Source organism: Cydia strobilella, chromosome 18, assembly GCF_947568885.1.
Source record: "Cydia strobilella chromosome 18, ilCydStro3.1, whole genome shotgun sequence".
Classification (NCBI taxonomy): domain Eukaryota; kingdom Metazoa; phylum Arthropoda; class Insecta; order Lepidoptera; family Tortricidae; genus Cydia; species Cydia strobilella.
Window position 1 is genome coordinate 11,174,147 of NC_086058.1, and position 27,997 is coordinate 11,202,143.

Here is a 27,997-nt window from a genome sequence, read left to right on the forward strand (position 1 = left end):
AATAGACTGATATAAAAATGGCATTAATGGCATCGTACTAAAATGTCAACTGGAAATGTCAAAACAAAATCCGTAATTTTGTTGTAACACATATTGCAATAATAATTTCTAATTAATTATAAAGCTTTTTCTGGATTTAACTATAATTATGTTTAGGGTGCGACGCATAAAGACTTGTAGTCAAGGAACATAAGGTGCACTGGCAGCAGGCTTTGTTATTTTTGGTGAACTATTTTTGTCCGCTCTACATTCAGTGCATTGGAATAAATTTGACATCCAGGAAAAGAATGTTCTTCCTATATGGTGAGTACATTTCGGCACAAGGTTTAATGTGTGTTATTAGTGCGTGTACCTAAGTTAAGAGTGGCTGCAGCTGTTTCACATAGTCTACGTCGTATGGAGATCATTAACATATTTTTTCGTGCACGAAACGTCAGTTTAATGGTGCATAGTTCTGCGGTAAGGATTCTTCGAACATAATGCGGCAAGATATTCTCTAGTTAATTTGCGTTCAGGTTTTTGATAAAAATAAGATAATCTTTGAAACTTGGTATGACTAGTGAGGATTAGGTATGTGGGATGGTGTGTATTGTTTTTTTTTATCCATAATAACATTGTTCTCAGGAAGTTAAAAAACTACCTATGACAATGTAGAAAGTGTCTTCTGCTTTCTTATTCTATGAAAGATTACTGAAAATATCAAATCATTAAGTCATATAAGTTTACAATTGTTTGAAAATGCAGCTTTATGAACTTTTTAAATTTGTGCTGTATGCAAAATTATTTAGGTATTTTAGTATTATTAGCTATTTCATAGGCCTAAAAAATTCTTTTGTATTTACTGCCAGTCCTTAGCAGACTAAAAAGGCCAATATAGTTGCATACTATGATTACACATGTAAATTCCGCAATCCTGGGTATTAAAACAAAATCATAACTTTCAAACTAAACCTGTGGTTTTATTACAAGCAGAATTTAAAAAAAGCCATTACCAATATTCCTTAGTATATGTCAGACTGTTTTCTTATAAGATTCTAATTTGTTTACATACATAATGTGCTAGTTGGCTTAGAAGTTGAGTAGCTAAAGTATAATTCTATATACTTATGTAAAATATATCCGTCAAAATAAGATAAAATAAACAAGCATGAAATTTAGAACCTTTTTAAATATCATATTCAGATGATAACAACATATTTGCTCAATTTAATGATAACATGATCATTGTGTGGGTATCTATTACTGGTTGTACCTACAGTCAACATCAAATATATGTTTAATTTTTTTCACCTTAAGGGGCAAGACTGAACAAAATCCTCAATTCAAGCCTCATCGCCATTATATAGTCCAAAAAATTCTGTACAAGAAAAAATACAAAAAGATGGTGTTAGAGGCTGGTCTTTTTTTTGAGTCTGCTGCCCTATAAAGGGTTATTACAAGGGAGTAAGGTGTAAAAGTGTAAACACATTCGTAGACTACATCAAAATATGTATATTCATCAGTTAACGCTCAAGTTCATTACAACCATTATTAGTACATTCTTTAGATTCACCACATAAATTATTCAGCATGCATATTAAGTTGTAAAGTCCAATTTTAATATACAGTGTAAACTCCATATAACGTCACTCGATATAAGGATTCACTCCCTATAACGTCAACATGTGTTGCCTATAGTTGCTTCACTTTAATATTAATTTCTCTCTATATAACGAAAACTCTCTATAGCGTCAAAAAACGTCGAGTGCCTTGAGTATCGCTGTATAGTTTACACTGTAATTTTTTTTTTATACTACGTCGGTGGCAAACAAGCATACGGCCCGCCTGATGTTAAGCAGTCTCCATACCCTATGTACGCCTGCAACTCCAGAGGAGTTACATGCGCATTGCCGACCCTAACACTCCTCTCCCTCGAGCTCTGGCAACCTTACTCACCGGCAGGAACACAACACTATTAGTAGGGTCTAGTGTTATTTAGCTGCGGTTTTCTGTAAGGTGGAGGTACCTCCTCAGTTGGGCTCTGCTCTAGATCTGGAATGACATCCGCTGTCCTGTGCCCTACCACACAAAGCGAGATGTCATTCACAGTGCCCATACCTCTCTTTTGGACGTAGTTTAAGGACATACCCGGGAAATAAAATTTTTCCAATACATAAGACTGATTTTTTAGCAGCAAAATAGTATAAATAAGAAATAACAATAAGTGCTTGTGAGTCACTTTTCAGTGATTAAATTTAATATTTGATACACTGTAATTATCAATTTATTTTATCTTATCTTCTTTACCATAGCTTATGAAATAGATAACAAGTTGTTACATTGGTTTAACAAAGCTATTAATATTTTTATAGCCACATAAGACTATAGTATATCCTCCTTCAGGTTCTTGTTCTTTTCTGTGTACTATTTTTATAAATTTCAGCATACATTAATGTTTTTTATGTGAGCATGTGACTGAAACACACTTTGAAAGACATTGTTGTGAATAGTTTAACTTGTTCAGTCACTGTTTTTCAGTGGAAGCTGAACGGAGCAAAGCAAGTTAAGCTTATTCCGAGCGGAACTCATTTGCTGTGGAACCTCAAAAGCTAACTTTACAAAGCAGGGTTCCAATCACTTGACAAACAATTCTTATTAACATTAACTTAATATTAAAAAAAGTATTGTTTCGTTTTATTAATCTAGCATTATTCCTGCTAACTTTTTTATGGTTTTGGCTGTTATACACCCATGCCACTGACATAAAGATTAATTTAGGAATCAACCTTATCAACAGTGGCGTAATAATACAAACTGAGGCCTGTGGCGACATCATTAAATGCTGATCACGGCCATCCTCAGGCTAGCCACCATGGCATTTTGCCCGCTTTACCCAGGGATCGAATACCGGTATATCTTTCATACAAATTAACCGGTATTCAATTTCGGTATCTTGGTTGTTTGTGTATATTTTTCCATTTCATTTAGGTAATCTGATAACTCTATTGTCCTTACCTAAATACCATTCTACAATATCAAATAAATATTTTGAATGCTGATATGTTGCTATACGTGATATTTTGATTTTAAGTTATACCGGTAACTATCCCTGTCTTTACTACCCTATAGTTACGGCACTGTTTATCTACGACTAACAATGTCATATTCAGAGTGTCATGAAACATAATCAGTATGTTATTGATAGGCTCAAATTGTGTATGAAACAGTTTAATGACCTCATGCCTCATGCCTGAATCATTGGTTCACAATCACTCAATCAGTCACATTGTCGCTTCACTGATCGATATCCTTTGTATTGTTGTTTGTACAACACGAAAAAAAACTAGACTTTACTGCCATAGTCCGGACAATCATTTCCGTCGCTAAAAGGACGCAAAGTTTTTTTCACATCACCAATTCGAAAAAGGGCTTTTTCTTCCCTGCTAAAAGGGATCAAAGTGGCAATTTTCTTCCCTGCTAGGAGGGATCAAAAAAAAACTTTTCTGTTCTAGGACACTATTTTTAAATTTTTTTTTGCTTATATAATTTTTTTTAACATTATAATTACCTCATAGGTGATGTGAAAAGTAATATGTGTCACATGGTAGCAAAATTATTTCCATCTTGGGCGTAACATTATTTTTATATTCCCTTTTTTAAACATCTTTTTTCTTTCATTGTATTGTCCTGTGTATGTGTGCTTTATGGAATAAATGTCTTTCTTTCTTTCTTTCTTTCTTTCTTTCTTTCTTACACATTTGAATCTCTCACTACGCTCAGGATTCTATTATAGAATCCTTCGCTTCGTTTAGGATTCAATTGTACGCCCTCGCTGTAAATATTGCATTTTGCTCCCTTCTGACACAATCTACTTTTTTATAGGTGATCGGTACACTTTGCAGTACAAGATCAAAATTCACGTGTTCACTTTAAATATTTCGTATTTAAATGAAGATTATTAGTACAATTTTACATGAAACTTCATGTTCACCAATCAATAAAAACTTATGGTACTCAGTCATACTCACACTTGACCCGTCCTTGCATAGAGCAGCGGATAGCACAGAATTGATCGCTAGATGTCTCTTTTTAAAATGCAAACTAGCTAACAGTGTGTTTTCCTGAAACAATGGAGTCAAACAGTTTCCAATGTCACCGCGACTCCCGCAACTTGATATATCAAGTCCCATCGATGGTTTCATGTCGAGTGAGGTTTACTAGAATCCGTCATAAGATAACCCAAACCAGGGGGGTGTTCTCTATCGCTCTTACGTATTCGAGCGATAGAGAGGCAGATCAAGAAATGTCGGTTTTCGCGGTAGGGTCTCAGTACCTAGACTACCTAGTTAGTCATAGCTTTACGTTAGTTGGTCATAGCACACTTAGCACAGCAGTGTTGTCATGGTTACGTGTTGAGTCATGTTCTCCGTGTTTACTAATAGCGCTGTGCAGTTCATTATCATTATTGAGTGAGTAACATTTGTTTTCATATAACAACGTCAGAAAGATAACAGATTATTTTTAGGCATATTTGAAATTTGTCTAAATTACCAATCAGCGAAAATAAACGAAATAAAGTGATCGCCAAATACTTTCGAAATACTCCAGAGAGGGAATATCTAAGTGGCGAACTACGTACTTACTTGAAATGTTGATAATAACATACTAGTCGTTTACAGTGATACATACAGTTGACAAAATATAATTCGCTCGATCTCTTAAAGAACGTGTATGTCAAATCAGTATTAAATTTCGTCGACAATACGATGCTTTTCTTCCATCCATCCATAATAGTGTTGCAACTTAAGGGTCCCCGGCAAGCTCGGTTCTCCATACAAACGTAGCTTCGCTCTGATTTTAATACGAGTAGCTAGTTTGCCCTGAAACTTTGTACTTACAATAGGATTAAGGTATATCTATGTCTGTAATTAGTTTATGTAGCTTCAGATACCATAGTAAAAAAATAAAGCGAATAAGTTTTTCATACAAAACTTGTTATTGCTCTATCTCGTTGGTTTTATAAACTGGAGCTATATAAACTAATTACAGATCTAGATATACCTCATGTCATTGTATGTGCAAAGTTTCATTAAAATCCGACACGTAGTTTTAAAATGAGAACGAAACTCCGTTTGTATGGGAAGGTGAATTTCTCTCTTACGGGACTCATAATTAGGTCGGCACTGCACGAAAGCTTTAGCATTTAGCACCAATCACTCATTAACCTCATTTGACTGGACTATTAATACCATTAACCTGTTTACTAAAATAGTACACAAACGTGCATGCATATTTAGAGCTATTACTGGTAGAATCGGACACTGTCGGACCAAGCTAACTAAGGGCCACCCCACACTAGCGTATCTCGAATATCTCTATCTCGAACGTCGGCGTCTAGTCAACTCTATGGCTGCTGCTCGACGCAACGTTGGCGCAACTGCACAGCGACGCCATTTTCCATAGCACTGAGGTCTACCACGAAAATCGAAATTTGCAAATTGCGAGGATTTTTCTCTTTTACTCCAATGAAGGTGTAATTAGAGTGACAGAGACCCGCAATTTGCGAACTTCGAATTTCGCGGTTATAGCCTTGACTAGACGCCGACGCTAGAAAAACGCTAGTGTGGGGTGGCTCTTAGCAAAGCATTTGAAATGACAAAATGTAGCAATATCACCATTTATGTCAAATTTCTAATAAAGTTAAAATAAATTATGACGTTTTTAATGACACTCCTTCACTTTGTTGTATTCAAGTCGATCCAAAGTTAGCTTACACGGACTCTACTTGGTTTGATGTCAAAACCTTTGAGAGCTTTAAGCCTTTACAGATTTTGGGGTCATGGGGTCGTATTCTAAAACACAAGTTGTCCTGTGCACAATAGTTAACAGCGTGTGTGCATTTATTTAAGGATTATGCCACAGGTTAGAGGTTAAAAAAAAAGATTATGAGGTTCAATCAGAAAATTAAGCTATATGGTCGGAGGACGCATAGGGATTCACAATTTCACACCTACACTCGTATCAGAGAATTACTCGAACCTAGTAGGTAACTGGGCATTTCTATGTTATTCCATTCAGTTATTCCTCCAACTTTTGTGTTAGAATAGGGAATCTTTATATTATTTTATCCAGATCACAAGCTTTTTCCATTTTTACTAAGAAAAAAAAGCCCAATTTTTTTGGTCCATTTGGTTACGTTTTCAATTCAACACAACCTTTTATGACCGTAACAAAACGGACAAGCAAAAAATTTATGAAATTTTAGTGACACTTTTTTTCACGTAATTTGGATCGAAAAAGCTCGGGATTCTGAGTGGAAATATGTAATATAAAAAAATCGAAAATCTGAAGTGCAAGTTAGGGGTACTTAATGTAGGGGTAATTTTAGACATAAATGTTCAAATGGAGCCGTAATTGTCTATAGTATAATGCTATTATTTTAATTTCGTTAAATAAACACGATGTTTTCTAATTTATCCAGGAGCGTAGCAAGTGGCGTGTGATATGGTGATGGCGGCGGGCGGCATGGGCGACGCGCGCGAGCGGCTGCCGGCGCTATGGCGGCGGATCGAGGACGCGCACTACAGCTACTTGGAGACGGATGACAGCCCCGAGAAATTACATCAGAGGAAGAAGCTGGAGGGTGAGTGTGACGGAGTATAGAGCGGCTGCCGGCGCTATGGCGGCGGATCGAAGGCGCGCATTACAGCTACTTGGAAACGGATGACAGCCCCGAGAAATTACAACAAAAAAAGAAGCTGGAGGGTGAGTGTGACGGAGCATGGAGCTGCTGCCGGCGCTATGGCGGCGGATCGAGGACGCGCGCTACAGCTACTTGGAGATGGATGACAGCCCCGAGAAATTACAGCAGAGGAAGAAGCTGGAGGGTGAGTATGAGGTGGCATGACGCGGCTGCCGGCGCTACGGCGGCGGATTGAGGACGCGCTGTAGTGTAACATGTAAAGTCGACGGCAAAAATATCGATCCAGACAAATGGCCAAAAATATATGAACACGACTTTATTGTCTAAGCACACATATTTTGTGTGTGTACACATATTTTTGAAACTTTGGGAATGTAGATATATTGATGCCCTTGACTGTAGAATGTAAGAGTAGGTATATAAGGTCATACATGTATCATTTAACATTCATTTGTTTGTCTTAATCCCCACATCACATTGCGACCCTGCCAGTGCGGCCTTGTGCTGCAAACACAGCCAAGCCCCGAACGGCCCGAGAAATTATAGCAGAGGAAGAAGTTAGAAGGTAAAAGCAAGGATTTACTTGGCATTGCAAGCGTCATCATCGAGCATGAAACAGTTGTAGTTTTATGACTTTGTTTTTGTAGGCCACGAAGTCACGCAGCGGATTCGCTTGACCATTACAAGCGTCAGCATCAAAGCGTAAAAACAGTTGTATGTAATGAATGACATTCTTTATGTAGGCCACAAAGTCACGCGGCGGATTCACTTGACGTTGCAAGTGTCAAAAGTCGAGCGCGAAAATGAACATTACGTTTATGACTTAATCCTTATGTAGGTCGGCCAAGAAGTCACGTAGCAAGTTGCAGCACAGTCGCTGTCACTGCAGAATAAATGGTCATTGTCTTCAAAGAGTGGTGAGAGCGTGTCGCTAGAAAGAAATTTAAGAAGCGATTTAAGAACGATTTTATAAAATTAAATTTGTAAAAATCCTGGCTGGACTTAATCAACGCTTAACGCAAATAAATAGTCTAAAATCCTATAACATTGTTCCAGGCTACATAATGGAGTACCTGTCGATCGTGCCACACGAATGCAAGTTCGGTCTTGCGGAGACCGGCAAGGTGTTCCAGCGGACAATAACGGAGCTGTCTCAGTTCAGCGCGTACCGCGCCGGACAGGGCTGGGCCGCGATCGCGCGATACGCGGCCAACCTGCTGGCGCAGCCCTGGCGCTTAGAATACCGAAATATACGGGTAAATGTTACATAGTTTGGTATCTGTTGTTGTAAGGATGCAAGTTCGGTAGAGACGGCAAGGTGTTCAGCAAACGATAAGCATCTTGACTCCGCACAAAAGAACCTTTGGATATCGCGCAAGAATGGCAAAGGCGAATGTAGACCAAAACTCAGCGAGCACAGTTCAAATACCGATTGGAAATTCACAATCTCGAGCGTGCTCGTGAATCGCGGGACTAACCAGGATTTACGATAATTCGATAATACATCACCTTTTTTATGTTTTTTCACATCTTTTTATGAACTACACCTACATGTTACAGTTATACAGCGGGTTCTACAAGCACGAGGTGGAAGCGCACATGGTGGGCGCGGAGAGCCTGCTGCAGGCCATGGGGTACCGCCCCGCGGGGCCGGGGAGGCTGGCGCTCGAGGGGCCCGTGTGCCCCGACATGGCCGCCGCCATCTGCAGGGACGCCATCATCGCGCAGTGCGAGTGCCAGGTGGGTGCCAACTGCCGAGGACAAGTAGTATGGCACTAAGGCCGCGGACTGGACACAAGCGGCGAACCAAGCCCATTCATACATGCGCTCGACCAAATGTATGAATTTGAACAGTCTTGATTTGACGCTCGCCGCGCCGCGCGCCGCTTGCATCCAATCCGCGGCCTAAGAGCGCGATGGATCTTCACTATAGCCGTCTCACTTCAGAATTAAGAGCGTGATGCATCTGTCTCATTCCAACTACATGCGCACGCATATAGCAAAGCGTTTTTAAAATGGTATAATATCTAAGGATTAAGCGTTCCCTCGAATTTTAAAACTTAAATAGATGGGCAACTTACGATAGAATATGGCAATTTTTGACAACCAGATTGCGTAACTAGGTGTCAAATTCGAGGCATGATTTTTTTTATTTAGACGCCTGTGAACTTGTGGTTGTGCTTTTGAATAAGTTTTTGTGTATTATGTTAACAGATAATGGCATCGGTATGGGAGGCGGTGTGGAGCGGCGGCGGGCGGTGCACGTGGGCGTCGGTGGCGCGCGAGCGAGCGGCGTGCGCGGGCGGCGCGGCGGCCAGCGCGGCCAGGCTGCTGGCGCCCGCGCAGGGGCCGGGGCAGGGTCAGTACACAGCCATACTATACAGGCGTGTGGAGCGGCGTGCGCGGGCGGCGCGGCGGCCAGCGCGGCCAGGCTGCTGGCGCCCGCGCAGGGGCCGGGGCAGGGTCAGTACACAGCCATACTATACCGGCGTGTGGAGCGGCGTGCGCGGGCGGCGCGGCGGCCAGCGCGGCCAGGCTGCTGGCGCCCGCGCAGGGGCCGGGGCAGGGTCAGTACACAGCCATACTATACAGGCGTGTGGAGCGGCGTGCGCGGGCGGCGCGGCGGCCAGCGCGGCCAGGCTGCTGGCGCCCGCGCAGGGGCCGGGGCAGGGTCAGTACACAGCCATACTATACCGGCGTGTGGAGCGGCGTGCGCGGGCGGCGCGGCGGCCAGCGCGGCCAGGCTGCTGGCGCCCGCGCAGGGGCCGGGGCAGGGTCAGTACACAGCCATACTATACAGGCGTGTGGAGCGGCGTGCGCGGGCGGCGCGGCGGCCAGCGCGGCCAGGCTGCTGGCGCCCGCGCAGGGGCCGGGGCAGGGTCAGTACACAGCCATACTATACAGGCGTGTGGAGCGGCGTGCGCGGGCGGCGCGGCGGCCAGCGCGGCCAGGCTGCTGGCGCCCGCGCAGGGGCCGGGGCAGGGTCAGTACACAGCCATACTATACCGGCGTGTGGAGCGGCGTGCGCGGGCGGCGCGGCGGCCAGCGCGGCCAGGCTGCTGGCGCCCGCGCAGGGGCCGGGGCAGGGTCAGTACACAGCCATACTATACAGGCGTGTGGAGCGGCGTGCGCGGGCGGCGCGGCGGCCAGCGCGGCCAGGCTGCTGGCGCCCGCGCAGGGGCCGGGGCAGGGTCAGTACACAGCCATACTATACAGGCGTGTGGAGCGGCGTGCGCGGGCGGCGCGGCGGCCAGCGCGGCCAGGCTGCTGGCGCCCGCGCAGGGGCCGGGGCAGGGTCAGTACACAGCCATACTATACAGGCGTGTGGAGCGGCGTGCGCGGGCGGCGCGGCGGCCAGCGCGGCCAGGCTGCTGGCGCCCGCGCAGGGGCCGGGGCAGGGTCAGTACACAGCCATACTATACAGGCGTGTGGAGCGGCGTGCGCGGGCGGCGCGGCGGCCAGCGCGGCCAGGCTGCTGGCGCCCGCGCAGGGGCCGGGGCAGGGTCAGTACACAGCCATACTATACAGGCGTGTGGAGCGGCGTGCGCGGGCGGCGCGGCGGCCAGCGCGGCCAGGCTGCTGGCGCCCGCGCAGGGGCCGGGGCAGGGTCAGTACACAGCCATACTATACAGGCGTGTGGAGCGGCGTGCGCGGGCGGCGCGGCGGCCAGCGCGGCCAGGCTGCTGGCGCCCGCGCAGGGGCCGGGGCAGGGTCAGTACACAGCCATACTATACAGGCGTGTGGAGCGGCGTGCGCGGGCGGCGCGGCGGCCAGCGCGGCCAGGCTGCTGGCGCCCGCGCAGGGGCCGGGGCAGGGTCAGTACACAGCCATACTATACAGGCGTGTGGAGCGGCGTGCGCGGGCGGCGCGGCGGCCAGCGCGGCCAGGCTGCTGGCGCCCGCGCAGGGGCCGGGGCAGGGTCAGTACACAGCCATACTATACAGGCGTGTGGAGCGGCGTGCGCGGGCGGCGCGGCGGCCAGCGCGGCCAGGCTGCTGGCGCCCGCGCAGGGGCCGGGGCAGGGTCAGTACACAGCCATACTATACAGGCGTGTGGAGCGGCGTGCGCGGGCGGCGCGGCGGCCAGCGCGGCCAGGCTGCTGGCGCCCGCGCAGGGGCCGGGGCAGGGTCAGTACACAGCCATACTATACCGGCGTGTGGAGCGGCGTGCGCGGGCGGCGCGGCGGCCAGCGCGGCCAGGCTGCTGGCGCCCGCGCAGGGGCCGGGGCAGGGTCAGTACACAGCCATACTATACAGGCGTGTGGAGCGGCGTGCGCGGGCGGCGCGGCGGCCAGCGCGGCCAGGCTGCTGGCGCCCGCGCAGGGGCCGGGGCAGGGTCAGTACACAGCCATACTATACAGGCGTGTGGAGCGGCGTGCGCGGGCGGCGCGGCGGCCAGCGCGGCCAGGCTGCTGGCGCCCGCGCAGGGGCCGGGGCAGGGTCAGTACACAGCCATACTATACAGGCGTGTGGAGCGGCGTGCGCGGGCGGCGCGGCGGCCAGCGCGGCCAGGCTGCTGGCGCCCGCGCAGGGGCCGGGGCAGGGTCAGTACACAGCCATACTATACAGGCGTGTGGAGCGGCGTGCGCGGGCGGCGCGGCGGCCAGCGCGGCCAGGCTGCTGGCGCCCGCGCAGGGGCCGGGGCAGGGTCAGTACACAGCCATACTATACAGGCGTGTGGAGCGGCGTGCGCGGGCGGCGCGGCGGCCAGCGCGGCCAGGCTGCTGGCGCCCGCGCAGGGGCCGGGGCAGGGTCAGTACACAGCCATACTATACAGGCGTGTGGAGCGGCGTGCGCGGGCGGCGCGGCGGCCAGCGCGGCCAGGCTGCTGGCGCCCGCGCAGGGGCCGGGGCAGGGTCAGTACACAGCCATACTATACAGGCGTGTGGAGCGGCGTGCGCGGGCGGCGCGGCGGCCAGCGCGGCCAGGCTGCTGGCGCCCGCGCAGGGGCCGGGGCAGGGTCAGTACACAGCCATACTATACAGGCGTGTGGAGCGGCGTGCGCGGGCGGCGCGGCGGCCAGCGCGGCCAGGCTGCTGGCGCCCGCGCAGGGGCCGGGGCAGGGTCAGTACACAGCCATACTATACAGGCGTGTGGAGCGGCGTGCGCGGGCGGCGCGGCGGCCAGCGCGGCCAGGCTGCTGGCGCCCGCGCAGGGGCCGGGGCAGGGTCAGTACACAGCCATACTATACAGGCGTGTGGAGCGGCGTGCGCGGGCGGCGCGGCGGCCAGCGCGGCCAGGCTGCTGGCGCCCGCGCAGGGGCCGGGGCAGGGTCAGTACACAGCCATACTATACAGGCGTGTGGAGCGGCGTGCGCGGGCGGCGCGGCGGCCAGCGCGGCCAGGCTGCTGGCGCCCGCGCAGGGGCCGGGGCAGGGTCAGTACACAGCCATACTATACAGGCGTGTGGAGCGGCGTGCGCGGGCGGCGCGGCGGCCAGCGCGGCCAGGCTGCTGGCGCCCGCGCAGGGGCCGGGGCAGGGTCAGTACACAGCCATACTATACAGGCGTGTGGAGCGGCGTGCGCGGGCGGCGCGGCGGCCAGCGCGGCCAGGCTGCTGGCGCCCACGCAGGGGCCGGGGCAGGGTCAGTACACAGCCATACTATACAGGCGTGTGGAGCGGCGTGCGCGGGCGGCGCGGCGGCCAGCGCGGCCAGGCTGCTGGCGCCCGCGCAGGGGCCGGGGCAGGGTCAGTACACAGCCATACTATACCGGCGTGTGGAGCGGCTACACGGCTGCTCTACTTCAGCTGTCTAATTCAAGACACGAATTTTTCTTAGACTACACCTCTTATACCACACACTGTCACTCACTCACCTCACTGTGACCATCTGCCACTGTGTGGTAAGTATTTTATAACACTGTACTGTACGTAGGTAGTAGGTACTTCTTGCTAAAAAATCAAATTATTTTAATTGTCACCCAACTTTATACAAAACAATTATATTAAAGGAAAATTAGAAAAAATTGAAAAATTTACGCTTCCAGCAGGAATTGATTACGCAACCTCTGCAATCCGTGCATCGCTCGTAACCATCTGAGCTACGGAAGCCAAATCATTCCATTCTTTCCTTTATGTATACACGCCTTGGTGTGGCTTAAATTCTGCCAGACATATCTGCTTGATAAAAAATTGGTCACCCAACTTTGTCCACATTTAAAAAATCTTTGTACTTGTTTCAGAAATCTACTCAAACATCCCCGTGACTGTACCGCTCGAGTCCCCCTCCGACCTGCCCACCCCCGTGCTACCCTACATGTTCCCCCCAATGATGTACCCCGACATGAACATGGCCAACGTGAACATGGCGATGCCTCCAGTGCCAATGATGACGTATCCGGTGCCCTACTTCTATCCGGTGCAGGCGCCCTATATGATCCCTACGCCTATGTACGCGCCCATTAAACATGCGAATAATGTGCCGGTCAATGGATATCCGCCTCACTACAGGTACGTATTTTTGAGTTTTAATTATTCAATTCTAAGAAACATACAAGATTTCACTAACTAAAATAGCGATAAAATCTCTTTCGAAATAAATAGGCGCCATCATTGCCTGTTGTAGGATACTATTTATCTCTTTTTTTAACCTTTATGAGGCTAGCGAAGGTGAAAAACCCGGCCAAGTGCGAGTCGGACTCGCGCACCGAGGGTTCCGTACTTTTTAAGTATTTGTTGTTATAGCGGCAACAGAAATACATCATCTGTAAAAATTTCAACTGTCTAGCTATCACGGTTCATGAGATACAGCCTGGTAACAGACAGACAGAGCGAGTTCCCGATATTTCGGCGCTGTTGCTAGTACCATCTTCGCGGAGTAACTGACGTGCTAGTTAAGGTCTAGTCTGCTATATACCATAACAAACTACTCCATCTGCTTCGATTCATGATCATCCGAATGATTTTTTGAACCGCAATAATTGATTTCCTTGTGAAGCGCTGGTGACCTAGCGGTATGAGCGTGCGACATTCAATCCGGAGGTCGCGGGTTGATATTTACCAGTCGCTTTTCGGTGAAGGAAAACATTGTGAGGAAACCGGACTAATCCCAATAAGGTCTAGTTTACCCTCTGGGTTGGAAGGTCAGAAGGTCGGACGCGAGGAAGATGCTGATGAATAATTGATCTAATTCTCTGTACCTAGGTACCCAGCAGTGCCAACAGCTCAACTCATCGAACTAGACACCCCCTCCATCTACGAAAACGGAAAATACGACAGGCACAGAGACGACGATCGACACAAGAAAAGCAGGCAGATAGAATGCTCTAGAAGAAACAGCACATCCAAATCAGGCTTCAGCGATGTCTCCCTACCAAGCTTACCGCGATCTGATACCCAACCGGCCTTAAGTAAAGCCAGGGAAGACGGCATGGGAACTTATGAAAGCTGGGACTATGTTTTCAGGAATTTATCCAGCAAAAATCAAGAAGATGACAGCAGGAGCCGATTCTCACCATCCCTAGACAGAGATTCCAGGACACTGGATAGGTTAGACAGAGAGGAACGAAGGGTCAAATACCAGCCAACAACTTTGGACTTAGAGGATGGTCTACAAGCATTACACCTCGACCGGTCCTATGATGAACAAATGTATAGAACGGCGAAAGTAAATGAGAATTTAATGAGGTTAAAGCAAGAACAGGAACAGAAGAGAGCGAAGCAACTAAAGAAGCAGACGGAAGAAAAGAAGATTAGGAAATCTGAGCCTATAGGTAATCCAAGCGCAGATGCACTTATAACGCCTAAAACAGCGCCTGATAAAGTAAGGTTACTAACTAAGAAAGATGTCAAAGATAGGAAGGATGTGATAAAGCAGCAGAATTCCGTGAATGGGTCGGTGTCAAGTGTGACAGAGGTAAAGAAGGTGAAGAAACCGGTCAGGCCTGTGGAAGAGAAGCCGAGGAGTAAACCGTACGAGAATGGGCACGCTACGTCCCATACCAAATCTAATTCAGGTTAGTTAGTTCATTTTATTGTGTAAAACCTAACTTACGAAAATGTTATGAGTTTTATCCTCTAGCGTCCCACCGTCCTAATATTAGTACTAATAGGATTAATTTTTAATCACTATTAAATGGAACATTTAAAACAAAACCAATTCAATTTTAAACGAAATACATAAATAAATAATAAATAATAGTGTGTTTACTTGTAAATAAAAAACACATATTAAAATATTTTCATATAAAGTAATTTAATTTCTTCTTAGAAATTCAATTTTATTTTTTAATACAATTGATTCAAATTTGACTGCCAATTTTCCTTGTATGGTGGGCCGTAAATAATATCGTTTCATGTGTAATAGATTGGTGAATACCTAGGCAAGCACTATAATACAATAGGCAGGTGGAATCACTCTTACTAAGCAAAATGTGAGACACAAATACACATTGGACAGGTGGAACCACCATAAACACAATATGGATTATTTTACTACCAAAAGGGAACGATTAACCTTTTGGACGCCAATGACCGATATATACGCACCGTAGGTTCAACGCCAAAGACCGATTAATCGGTCATAGACCACAGAGCAACATAGACCTAAATGCATATGCATAAAGTTCAATTTCAGTTTTGACACGTGGCCTCTGGATGACAGCTTTTGTGTTGGATACGGCGTCGAAAAGGTTGAAATTGACTTGATTGAAGCATCGGATCATATGCTGTATTTCACTTTTGAGATCTGTGATTTCAGTACATTTTGAGTTAAAAATGTCATTCACTGACACACAAACGGCCTAGATTTTTTTTATACAATATACATTTGATATTATGGGCGAAGAAATTGTAGGCCACAGAAAACATCGCCACTGTTGTGTATACCGTAACTATTTTCATTACAGTTTCAAGCACAACACCGAACTACGACTTGAAAGCACAACTTATAGTATCCCTTGACGAGACGGACACGCGGCCTTCACCCCCGAAACAGAACGGGGAAAGACCGGCCAGCCGGGCGGAGTCGCGGGCTGAAGATAAACAGGAACGGTGGCAGTGTGGGACCTGTACATACCTGAACAAGGCCAGTTTGCAGGCGTGCGAGATGTGCGGTAAGTTAGCATCAAACTATATAACTATACCTAGAACTTTTTTTAGTCAATCCCTATTGACAAAATAAAATATCGACAAAACTGATATAGATAAGCAAAGCAAGTATCCCCTTCGTTCTTTAACCCTTGTGCCTCGAAATTCTCACAATGTTCAAAATTCCAGTTCTTGAACCACTCGCTACGCTCGTTCAATATTTAGCTTGCTCGGGTATGATTATTAGCACAAGAGGTGAAACAACAACTGTGCCCCCTCGTAAAACAAATAACTATTTCAGGGCTAAATAAATCAGTGTCGTAATTAGATTCGATGGTAAATCAATGCTGGCAAAACATGCAATGCATGCAATTTATACTAACAATTGTCACAAGTTAAATGCTGTGAGGTTGTCGAGAGGTGAGTCTGCGTAGCCAGTTCCCGGTAATCCGTTCAGCAGGCCGCCGGCGTTATGACATTTTACACTTCCAACCTGGAGCATAGGTCCCGCTCTTGCGACTCCACTCTGGCCGGCCAGTCAAGGCAAGCACAGAGGCGAGGGCCAGATGAAAGGGCCCTCAGGAATAGGGGTCCGCGGTGTCGCCACTCACCGTCAGCTCGCCACAAGCTGCCCCCGCGGGGTTATTATTATTATTTGTATCTCGTATAAACTCACGGGTATATACATCCCGGTCATTTGATAGGCGGGCGTGGGGATACAGATCCAACACGTAGAGGCCCTTTGGAGAAGTTTGCTGTTATGTAATACACCTGCTAGAACCCATTCACGGGTACAAATAGATACCCGTAAATCGGTCCCAACAGGCGTAGGGGCTATTATACATACAGTGGAAAGGAGTGCCGGTTATGGTATTGAAGTTTGGCTGGTCAAAAGATTGGGCTAGATGGGCCCCTGAAACTGCCGCCGTGAAGACGACCAGGAGCAACACCGGTGTGAGCGGCTCAGGGGTGTCGAGAGGTGTGCGCCGCTTTCTACCCAGTGGCTGTTACCAGCCACTGTGCCAACTCGCGTCTTATGCATCTTTCACTTCCACCCCTGGAGCATATAGCTCTAGCGACTCCTCTCTGGACGGCCAATGAAGGCAAGCCAGAGCTGAGAGTTTTGCAGGTCCCCTTGGGGTCCACTCCGACCGATGAAGACACGCCGGAGACGGAGACCTTGACCGACTCTCGGGAGCATTCGGGTCCGTGGGGTCGTTACTTCCCAACAGCTCGCCACAAGCTGCCCTGCGGGCTTATATTATTATTATTATTAAAATCCTCTGCATTTATAGTTTGTCCAAGGACTGTCTCATTTCAAACATAGACAGAGAGAATCATACTATCTTTGTCTTACACTAGTACTAGCACGCAAAAGAAAAGGATGAGTATAGTTTTTTTTTGTCCTTATTTACTGACAATTTGGTTTGACCAACTATATCAGGTTGTGTATAATGGGCCCTAATAGGGTCTATTTGAACACTACACACGGGAAATACGGACGACTTCCGCAAAAAAAACATTATGTAGGGATTGGAGGGAAAATTAAAAAACTTTTGTCGAGTAGCTGGATTTTATATTTGTGATTGATATTTATAAATAAAATTTCAATATGAGTTCCGATGATAATAGCGACGAAGAAATTAATTGTACTCCGCCGCAATTGAGGGCGGAGGCATAATTAGCAATTAATAACTTGTTGCCGCCAAAGTCGAAGGAGTTTTTTTTTTTTGAGTGGTGTATTTTTTTATTTCATTGCATATGTTTAAGAAAAGCACTATACATGTCTCGCCGTGAAAAGGGCTTGCCGGCTTCGTATCATTATCCCTACTCAGCCGGCAAGCCCTTCTTTCCCGGCGCCTGCAGTAATGTACTATTATATATCCAGGTAAATCAAAGCGCGGCCCCTCCATCCAGCCGCTGCAGTCCGGCGGGCGCGAGTGCCCCGCCTGCACGCTCGTCAACGCGCGCGCCGCCGGCGCCTGCGACGCGTGCGGCACCAGCCTCGACCACTGCCCCACCTACATATAGGCGCGGTGAGACATCACGCTACTCTACTCTACACTACTCTACAGCGTTAGCTAAATTTCATAGATCTCTGCTGCGTCACGTTGATCAGTCTTAATTGTGGCTGGTGCAACTCGCCCTTAGACACAACAGACGGGGCCTCAAGAGCTGGCAGCCACTTTTGCGAATGCCGCCGAAAAACAGTCTTGCGATTAAAAATCGCGTTATTGCCCCCAAACGGCAATATTGGTTCGATACACATCGGACCCATAGTCTAACAAACGCCAATTTACTAATTTACTTACCATTTTTTACGATACTTTTAAGATTTTTTTAAGCGCGCTTGCAAAATCGTAACATTTAAAGTTTTACCATATGTACATGTAGGCTTTAAAAATTCTGTTATAGTAACTTTTTTTAAACCGACTGTTCCGTTTGAATATATATACCTACATTTATCTTGCCTTATTAGCATTTAACTGTACCTTACGTAAATCTTCGTGTTTCTTTTCTTGTACTTCGTTTGTAATGCAATGCAGGGCGCGTAGCCAACGTGACAATCGTTAACGCTCCGTAGCGTATCGTAGTCATCCCTCTCTATCACTCTTCCCTACTAGTGCGGAAGTGACAGTTGCGTTTCGTTCGCTACGGAGCGTTAACGATTGCACGTTGGCTACGCACCCAGCGTTGCGTTGTGCGCTGTGCGTAAGATGCGTCCAGATCGATTCCCTAATATTCGCTGGATCTGCACGCATCCTTATCTGAGTATCAATAGTAATGCAACTATAATGAGTGCAGCAACTGATAAACAACAGTTATTTGTTTTCAATTTATGCAGCTATTAGTTTTCAAGCAGTTTTTAAACTCTAGTGCAACTAATGTAGTTTACAATCATTTGGTTATTTTTTAATCAGGCATTTAGCATGACATTTAGCAACGTTGGCAAAACGCCAGACCTTTTACTGGGATTCACATTAATCATGCTAGTAAAACAATTTATGGTACATTTATATGTTACGATGTTGCATCATAAATGACTAAGAGCAGTCCCGTTGCTGTCACCTGCTTCAACTAGCATATCAAGAGCTGCGCGCGCGCACGTGCATTCAAATTAGACTCTAATCCCAACGCATTAGATGCATAGTCACGTGCGCTCGCGAGTCGAGAACTTTTACCATTGCCTTTCTATGTATAGCATTTATATTTATCTACGTTCTTACCTTAAAAATTAATTAAGTCTCTTGCGTGAGAAATTGAACCCTTAAAACTTTATAGGATGTTATGGTGTGTTACATTATATTGTAGTTACTCAGATGTTGAATTAAATTTGCTCATATGGCCTATGTATAAAAATGCTGATAATTGGTATGTCATTGGGTTTTTTTTTGCTATGCTCGTGGATTTTATTTTACATTGCTATCGCTCAAAGATATGAATGTTTGTTTCTTACGGGATTTCCTATGACGTTTTATTTTGTTAATACCGAAATAATGCCACCCTTATGCTTGATTTGAAAGGTTATAAGAATACCTTAGCCTTATATATAAAAGTAACAGATATTCTCGTATATCAAGTCAAGAATAGTTATTTGTGCAACAAGAGAGGAAAGTTAGTTTTTCTTGTGAGTGTTTATTTTGAGTCCCGAGAAAGCGAAAGATGCTATAATTGAATCACGAGCGAAGCGAGTGATTCTAAGTTAGAATCTTGAGCGTAGCGAGGGACTTAAAAACACGAGATGTAAAATAACTTTGCTCTCGTGATGCACACATAATTTTTCACCTCAGTAGTGAGAACATATTACAGGTTAAAGTGTATTTCGAATTACACAGAATAATACAGAAAAACAAAAAAAAACAATTTGTAATAGAAGTATGAAGTGGCAGTTCATGGCCTTCACTAAATTAAAAAGCTTTATTGTTTCACTCCATGGAGTGAAGAAAGTCGCACTTTCCTCACTCCAGGGAGTGACGAAAGTAGGCTTGTTCGAGCTGCTGAGGTGAAAATGTATGTGTGTGATGATGATACGTTACATTATAGGTACCCTACCAAAAATCAACATTTGTATGCAATTGTCCACAATATTAATTTCGGCTCAGAGTTTTCAGAGGCTATAACAATTCGATTTAATATAGATTAGTAAAAGCGATTTAATACGATATTAAAAAAAAAAGTATTTATTTCATTTATTTAATACAGGGTAAACGAATATAAATTATAAAACTAGACATTTGATGTTATACGATTATTATTTAACCGAAAGTCACGATATGATAGAACTATTGGAATATTCAGAAGAACAACATTACGATTGTTTATATTGCGATAAGCTATCATTAGAGACAAGTATTCATTAAGAACTATCACCTTCCAAACTATGTCTTGTGCCTCGTAATTCTTGTAGATGGTGCCACCAAAAGGGCAAAACATTTACAGCTAAGTGCTCTACATAGTCTCTTCACACAACAGATGAGGCATGCGACTTTCGGAAATTGATAGTTTGTATTATGTACTAGTCTCAGCTATCATAATATTACTGTAATAATAGTGTTCGTTTATTCGCCTTCTAAAATGCTTTAATGTTAGTTGGAGATTAGATAATGCTTTTATTTTTGTTTTTAATAAATTATTGATCTGTGTATATAACTGTTAGAATTTGTAAATAGTAGATTTTAAAGTATATTTATTTAGAGCGCATTTTCTAATATGTTAAAGATGATTAATCTATTAGCGTACCTAATAAACTGTTGCTAATAATTAGTGCCCAGGAACAGGGTGAATTAACGCACATAGAGGTAGCAAGATGAAGTATTTATTTTAAAGTCTTAGACAACGTAAAAAAATTATAAAAAAGAAATACAGAAGGTAGCGGTTTTGACCAGGGACCGAATTCTTATCTTAATTAACCGGTAAAGGGATAAGTTCGCCTTAACTTAGCTTAGCTTATACTTAGTTTTTCCTACTTGTAAGTTACTTGTATTATATGGTTTTTTTTTACAATAAAGAGCCTACTATTAAACCGGTTTTATATTCGGTGTCTATTAAAGAAGATTTGTTTTTTAATCGAATAATCCGATACTTATTAATGTCATCTAAATATTTTTTTGATTCATCCAAACATTGGACGATAATCTAAATTTAACGAAACCGGTATTTAATATTGTCTTCTGTATTCGGTATTGTGTTTATTTCATGAAAACCGGTATTGTTACTAAGCGCCACTTGCACTATCCCACTTACCCGGGGTTAACCGATTAAACAGTTAACCCAGTGTCAAATTGTACTGGTAACCATGGTAACTCCAGGTTTAACCGGTTAACCCCGGGTTAGTGGGCTGGTGCAAGTGGCCCTAATGGTCCCTGATAACTAACACACTTTTACTACCAATATGTGCGGTTTTTCGCCCTATTTCCGGGTTAATAATAATAATAATGGGGTAACGTAACATCATTTTGAGGGTGCATAAATATTGTTAAACACTAAATGTAATTTTATCATCACGTTTTATACAAAATAACTATTATGCCTTTAGGCGAGTAGAGGTTCTCATGCCGGATATGTTCTATTGGCAACTACAATTGAAGCACAGATAAAGTAATGCATAAAACTATAGATTTTCATTTTCTAATTCTAAATTAAAATAAATGCAAAATACATAATTTTCAAGGTTGTTTATAAGGTAAAGTTTACACTTAGTCCGTTTAAGGGTGGTGTTCCACCTATCAAATTACCAAGATATTGGACAGATACCATCTTAAGCTGTCTTCACCAAGTTGTCATGGACAAAGAGTTAGCTTAATACGGCCTGTATATCGCTCCGAGTGCATACTATTTGTTATGTCGATCCAAGCCACTTTTATTTAAAACGTACGTTAGACAATATATTAAAAAAAACCTGTTTACTACTTTAATCTGGCTAAAACGTTGCTAACAGGACATACCCGTAGGAGCCACTGCAGATTAGTATCTGCGTTAAATCCTATGCACAGTGTAAACATAACATAGCGGTCATGTATGGCGGTCAACGCACTATGGACGTGTATTTTTCTAATAAAAAGTAGATTTTCTCATGCGACAAGTCTGGTGGAGCAAGTGCCTCCGGCTAACACCTCTAAAACTAGCGAATAAGAGATAGGTACTTGCCCTAATCTCAGGGAAAGTGCACGCACCTCCCGTTTTAAAGGACGCAAGTTCCTTTGGCTGGTATGACACTTGCACCACGATATCATACATTTATTAAAGGCGTGCTTGAAATTGAATTGCGTTTAGTTGATCGAACGACGTTACGAGTAAATTCATTGTTGTAATAGGTCAGAGGAAATGACGTTTTGCAGATAGAAAGAAGTATGTCTAAAATAATAAACTATTGTTTTACTACTTTGCGTTTTACTAAATAGTGCTTGTTTCAATCCTATAGATATACGAACAAGAACAATCTTAACACGTTGGCTGTATGTTGGGTCTTGCTTCCACGCCCCAGCCCCATACAAATTTAATAGTGATCCCACCGGTGATGCTCTCAACATCGGACTATTACTGAGGTTAATTAAGAGGTAGAGGTAAGAGGGAGAGGAGGAGAGGTGATGTTCACGGCAGCCAACGTGTTAACTGACTAGTGTAAACCGAAAGATAAGATAAAGACAGCTGTAGAGTGGCGATTTAAGGCGCCATGTGATTTGTGATCACTGGATTTTGAACGTCAACTGTTTAGGTACGTCCAAGGTACACCTTGGCCGCTCCGATATATCTGTTGGTGACTGTACCGTAATATACGCGCCATCTACTTTAGTTGTCTAATTCGTTAATTACACATCTAATGACATCTAATACAATCAATGAACTTATCGACCGGGATATATGGACCGTGATTACCTTAACCTTTTCGACGCCGTGTCAAACACCACCGCTGTCACTCTGACGCCACGTCACCGAAATGTTAAAACTGAAAGTGAACTTTACGCACATGCACGTAGGTCTATGTTGCTCTGCGGTCTTTGACCGATTAATCCGTCTTTGGCGTTGAACCTGCGGCGCCGATATATCCGTCATTGGCGTCCAAAAGGTTAAACAATACAAAAGGTAATCACGTTCCATATTCTGGTCGATATAAGTCTAGAGAAACTAACCGTGAATCATTCAAAACGGTCATTTAATGAATCTTTGGTAAAACCTATTAGATTTTTTTAAAGCGGATCACTCACGTATTATTAAAATAATCTAATATGTTTGAGTCTCACGGGAGTTTTATACTTTGGTAAAACCTATTTATGTAAGGTACTTTAGTAGAATTAGTCTGACAGGTTAGTGAGTAAATTTAAACTAGTTATCGGCTGTTATGTGTCGACACGCGCGGTGAAGCAATGTTATCGTGGGTACATAAATATGTTAAAATATTGTGTTCTAATCTTGTTATCAGCGCACATGGATGGGATATCAACGTTGTTTGACCCCTCACAGTGAGTTTATCAGTTGTGGAACATATCTTGTCTCTCCTGTGGTGGCAGCATGGATGACTGTTAATGGATGACTGTTATTGGCCTTGTTTTATGTAAACATAATTATGTCTTAGTTATATTTACGGCTGTTGTTATCCTTAATACCAATAAAATAAAAATAAAATAAAGCATGGTTGCATTTTTATCGCCTGTCACTATGTCTGTCACTTTCGCACTTACATAATTGTAAGAATGTGACAGGCATGGTGACAGGCGATAAAAATAGTTATGGATAGCGACTGCATTGAATACTCCTCAGCCTGTGCCTTTTTCTTTAAGAAATAAATATATCTAATCTAATTATAATAAAAGTACAATCATATTTAATATAACGTTAAACTGTTTGTGAGTTTCAGCATTATATATTCCACCATATAATACCTATGTTTTTTTGAACAGCGTCTTCGGACAGTATTATTTACCAAATTTTCCTGTAAATTTATTTTATTTTATTTTGAACTTGATATTTCAAATTATACCCTATTACATCGTCTTTTCACAATAGCTAACATTTTTCTAGTCGACTTCAGATTGAGGTATAGTTCGACGGTTTTTTTAATTATCGTGTATTTGCTTTTTTTTACAGAAAAATGCCTCCCATATAAAAACAGCACTCAGTGCTTGGAATAGAAAGTCTTCCTGACTACCGCCAGTAGAAAAGTGTTAAACCAAGTATTTTTTTGGTAAGAAGACATTCTATTGAGCTTAAAACGTGTTAAAATATAAATACAATTGTAGCATTGTAGCAGGAAGCGAGTGAAGATTATTAGAAAACGCTGTTCAACAAAATATAGGTACGGTGGAATATATAATGCTGAAACTCACAAACAACTTAACGTTATATTTATTATGATTGTATTTTTATTATGTAGTTTGATGTTCACAAATCATTAAAAAAGGTGCTGCTTGAAAATCCTCATTCATTTAATTTTGGCTGGTCCATTTTCTATGGGAGGGTAAATTTTTGTTTCGCGATTTCGTGGCTGGTCCCATAGTAAACGTTGCTCAGTATAATACAATCCCAAAACCTCCCTGGTAACAGGAATGCACTTTTTTTTAGCCAACCTGTATATCGTCAGGTGTCAACCAAAACTCACTAATTTACTACTACTACAAGTTCATAGCCATAAGGTTGATTTTTGTTTGTTTAATTATTTTTTTTATAATTAGTAGGTTTTGGTTGTCACCTGACGATATATACCTACGTACCTATCTCCTATATAAGTAAATAGGTAATTTGAAACATTTACGATGATTTCTAACTGCATTTATTTCACCGTGGTTTAACACCTAGGCCGCGTTTTATAGGTAATAAAGGCCTGTAACCTGTTCTAACAATCGTTACTAAGAAAAACAATAAAACGCAATCTGCAGGGTAAGTACTACAGTCCTTTAGGTAGTTTCATGCGTGCGCCTAAAGTGATTTAATTACAAATGAAATATATTCAATTCCGTAATAGTAGATTGTTAACCAAGGGTCGAAAGTGAACCATTTCACCCGAGATATTTTGGCGCTTGAATGAAGAGAGATGGTTACTTTTACCCGAGTTAAACACTACTTTTCATTTCGACTATGAGGAAAGTCAAACACAAAAAATGTAGGTTTATTATTGGTAAGTACATATATTTCTTTAGAACAAATTATTAAACAAATTGTTTATTATTGGTAAGTATATTTCTTTAGATGAAATTATAGGTAAACCACATAACAACAATGAAATTAAAATAGTTGAAGATTACGGTAAAATTTGAACAATTCGAAAAATGTAAAGTTTTGCCAGGCATATTAATATTAGAATTACTTTCCACCCTAGGGTGGGAAAAGCAATTTTCCACCCGGCTATCAGCCTATGAAAGGTGAACTGTCCGAACAGGAGAGATGAAAAAATTATTCCTGGTTTGGGAGTCAATATCACAATTTTTACGTTTTTACATTAGGCAATGTACCTACACAAATCAAATAAGATACATACTTAATATTTATGTCCGTATCCGCCGCTACCGTGGCTACCACCAATACCGCCGTGACTTCCGTGGCTTCCTCCTCCGAAGCCTCCTTGACCTCCGTGGCTACCGCCTCCAAAACCTCCTTGACCTCCGTGGCTACCGCCTCCGAAACCTCCTTGACTTCCGTGACTTCCACCGAAACCTCCCTGCTGGCTGCCACTGATACTGCCCTGTCCCTGGCCGTATCCACTATCTAGCCCAGAGAGGTGATGACTGCCATGACCTCCGTGGCCACCGTAGCTGCTGCTACCGCTGCCGAAACCGCCTCCTTGGCTGCCGCTGCCGAAGCCACCTCCGTGGCTACCGCTGCCGAAACCACCGCCGTGGCTACCGCTTCCGAAACCACCTCCGTGGCTACCTCCAACGGAACCACCTCCGTGCTGGCTACCTCCACCGAATCCCCCTTGGCTTCCTATTAAAACACGTAATAATGATGAGAGACAAATTGGTCTACAAGTAAAAATATTATGCTAGTAGTAACATATTCATAATCATAACTTTGAATCATGTGATACGAACATTTAACTACATATCTTGTCTGCTTAATTAGTCACACGTAAAGGCCGATGCACACCGGATACGTATAAGTACATAACATAATGTATAGGCCCCTTTGATTAGATACCAGTGTGTCTTGGCTACATTGGCTTTAGTACTGTAATGAAACGCATATTTAGTGAGGATATCTTACCGAAGCCGCCTTGGCTGCCGCCAAAGCCGCCGCTTCCGTGGCTACCGTACCCGCTGGAACCGTAACCTGTATCAAATAAAGAAAATATTTAGAACAAACCCGGCCAAGAGCATGTGAGCTTATCGGGCCATGCTCAGTGTAGGGTTCCGTTGTTGGCCGTTTGTCACATTAGACGAACTTAAAAGTATTTACGCTTATGAACCATGATACTGACTATTAAGAAAAGAGAAAAATTGTGTCCTCTCGAGCCTAGAAAGCCTCACAACGCAATGCTTGTTGGCGGCTCGACTTTCGAAAGCAATAATTTCGTTCGATCCACTTTCAATAGTTATTTTCGATACAAGTGCGGAAAAGAGGAAATTCAAAACGAGTGGCGATAAATTAAAACACGACCGCAGGGAGTGTTTTAAATCGACACGAGTTGCAAATTACCTTTTCGTACGTGTATCGAACAACGTTTTACAGTACATATGGCCCTTTAAACTTTCGACATATGCACGAAAAGTTCACTTTACGTACTAGTGCGAGAAAGTAGCACCATATGTACTGTAAAAGCTCTTCTGCAGCTCCCTGCATGACAAACATGCACTTTACCTTGCAATAATAGGATAGTATAAGGTATAAGTATGTTAATATATGTTTAGGTACTGTGTATTTGAAGATTTAAAGTCACTTACCAGGGTAGGCTAGGGCCGCAGCCATCAAAGTCGTCATGATTATCTGTGTAATGATAAATTGTTATTTTACGATTTTAATATTTAGCAGCCGTGAGGTGAGATGCGAGTGGTCCATACCGATATGTAATATGCGATGGCACGTATTTTCTATTCGATTTTCCACTCAGCGAGCTTTAGATTGTATTATGTATGCGTGTACCAGCCAGTGAAGCCCACTTTAGGATTTCCTCTAGTAATAATTTCTCTAGTAATAGTAGTAATTTCGAAATACATATTAACCTTTTGGACGCCAATGACGAATATATCAGCAACGCCAAAGACGGATTAATCGGTCACAGACCACAGAACAACATAGACCTACGTGCATGTGAATAAAGTTCAATTTCGGTTTTGACACTTCGGTGACGTGGCGTTCGAGTGACAGCTTTTGTGTTTGACACAAAACTTAAAGCTCGTTCGATAGTCAATCGTAAAGGAAATGTAAAGGAAATACTGCCGGCGTACCTCGCCATAAGCTAGTTTAATTTAAGAAGAACATAAACACAACAAACGTAAATACAACATCAAAATGTAGACAGGCCCTAAGGCTCGCGTACACGCTCGTAGGGCCTTAACAGATAAAAATAAAGGATTGATTATCTCCAAAATGGAGTTATTTAGAATACAACGCGGTGTCTTTGAGTAAGTTACTTAATTTAAGCTCAGGAATGCATACTTGAAATGAACCGAGTTTAAAAATACACGGTGTATATGACATTAATTTCGGTTTAAAAAAACGAATTATTGACAGCTAATCACGAAGTCCCTTTCTAACGCATGAGACATAAGACAACATTACGCGTTCTCTTTCTCGCTCATAAGCCGGTGTCTGCTCGGAGCATTCGTGTGCCGAGCGCGCCCGGACAATCGAGTGAAATACCACTGGTAAACCCCTTCCCTATAAAATATGTTGGACCGCTCAATGAAGTCGATTAAATATTGTATATGGCCTGTATCCCTTAAATATAGCACCCCTTAGTCTATATAATCTTAAAAAATATGAAATTAGTGCTAAGATTGTAATTGTGTTCTATATAAATAAATAAAACAGTTTAAAATAGATTTTTTTTAAACAACAAAACTTTGGCAGTAGAAAAAGGCGCAAAATACAAATTTTCTATGGAACGTTAATCCTTCGCGCCATTTTTTTTTATTTGTCGCTTCTTTCTACTGACGGAAAGGGCTTGGCTGACTATATTGACCCACATAAAATATGTATAGCATAAACATAAACAAGCACGTAAATAAACACGACTCACCAAGAACTTCGCCATATTGCTAGGAGGTATTAGTGTGGTCTGATACTGATTGAAACTACTAGCATTTCTGATCTGTACTGAGGCTTAAATACCATCTGAAACGGATCATCTCGGCCC

General features: G+C 43.9%; 2 protein-coding genes across 7 annotated transcripts; one reads left to right on the plus strand and one right to left on the minus strand.

Moving 5' to 3' along the window:
• The first annotated feature begins 32 nt into the window (after positions 1 to 32).
• Positions 33 to 22,089, plus strand: LOC134749539 (uncharacterized). Of its 3 annotated transcripts, XR_010128501.1 has the most exons (10): positions 33 to 303; positions 6,461 to 6,622; positions 7,739 to 7,938; positions 8,243 to 8,422; positions 8,897 to 9,041; positions 12,864 to 13,131; positions 13,825 to 14,636; positions 15,528 to 15,734; positions 17,597 to 21,411; positions 21,448 to 22,089. XR_010128501.1 is itself a non-coding variant. In XM_063684510.1 (9 exons), the coding sequence occupies exons 2-9, from the start codon at positions 6,484 to 6,486 to the stop codon at positions 17,737 to 17,739; spliced, it is 2,094 nt and encodes a 697-aa protein (XP_063540580.1). In that variant the 5' UTR covers positions 33 to 303; positions 6,461 to 6,483; the 3' UTR covers positions 17,740 to 22,089. The 3 variants fall into 3 exon arrangements, 2 of the variants coding, with proteins under 2 accessions (XP_063540580.1, XP_063540581.1); XM_063684510.1 differs by having other exon boundaries at positions 17,597 to 22,089; XM_063684511.1 differs by lacking the exons at positions 33 to 303; positions 6,461 to 6,622 and adding an exon at positions 6,770 to 6,866 and having other exon boundaries at positions 17,597 to 22,089.
• LOC134749549 (keratin, type I cytoskeletal 9-like) lies at positions 19,878 to 27,996 on the minus strand. Of its 4 annotated transcripts, none has more exons than XM_063684534.1 (5): positions 27,881 to 27,996; positions 26,583 to 26,625; positions 25,915 to 25,971; positions 25,603 to 25,626; positions 19,878 to 25,572 (listed from the first exon to the last, which is right to left on the minus strand). In XM_063684534.1, exons 1-5 carry the CDS (start codon positions 27,893 to 27,895, stop codon positions 25,181 to 25,183), a joined length of 531 nt encoding a protein of 176 aa, XP_063540604.1. In that variant the 5' UTR covers positions 27,896 to 27,996; the 3' UTR covers positions 19,878 to 25,180. The 4 variants fall into 4 exon arrangements, with proteins under 4 accessions (XP_063540604.1, XP_063540603.1, XP_063540602.1 ...); XM_063684533.1 differs by having other exon boundaries at positions 25,906 to 25,971; positions 27,881 to 27,994; XM_063684532.1 differs by having other exon boundaries at positions 19,878 to 25,626; positions 27,881 to 27,994.
• Between the last annotated feature and the right edge of the window lies 1 nt (position 27,997).

What these genes read in the sequence shown, in the direction of transcription:
- LOC134749539 (XM_063684510.1), top strand. Translation starts at nt 6,484, where the DNA reads ATGGTGATGGCGGCGGGCGGCATGGGCGACGCGCGCGAGCGGCTGCCG. An exon ending in TCGCGCAGTGCGAGTGCCAG is followed by an intron (nt 8,423 to 8,896) that starts GTGGGTGCCAAC and finishes TTATGTTAACAG; the next exon opens with ATAATGGCATCGGTATGGGA. An exon ending in GCAGGCGTGCGAGATGTGCG is followed by an intron (nt 15,735 to 17,596) that starts GTAAGTTAGCAT and finishes TTATATATCCAG; the next exon opens with GTAAATCAAAGCGCGGCCCC.
- LOC134749549 (XM_063684531.1), bottom strand. An exon ending in TGCGGCCCTAGCCTACCCTG is followed by an intron (nt 25,972 to 26,582) that starts GTAAGTGACTTT and finishes TATTTGATACAG; the next exon opens with GTTACGGTTCCAGCGGGTAC. An exon ending in CGGCAGCCAAGGCGGCTTCG is followed by an intron (nt 25,627 to 25,905) that starts GTAAGATATCCT and finishes GTGTTTTAATAG; the next exon opens with GAAGCCAAGGGGGATTCGGT.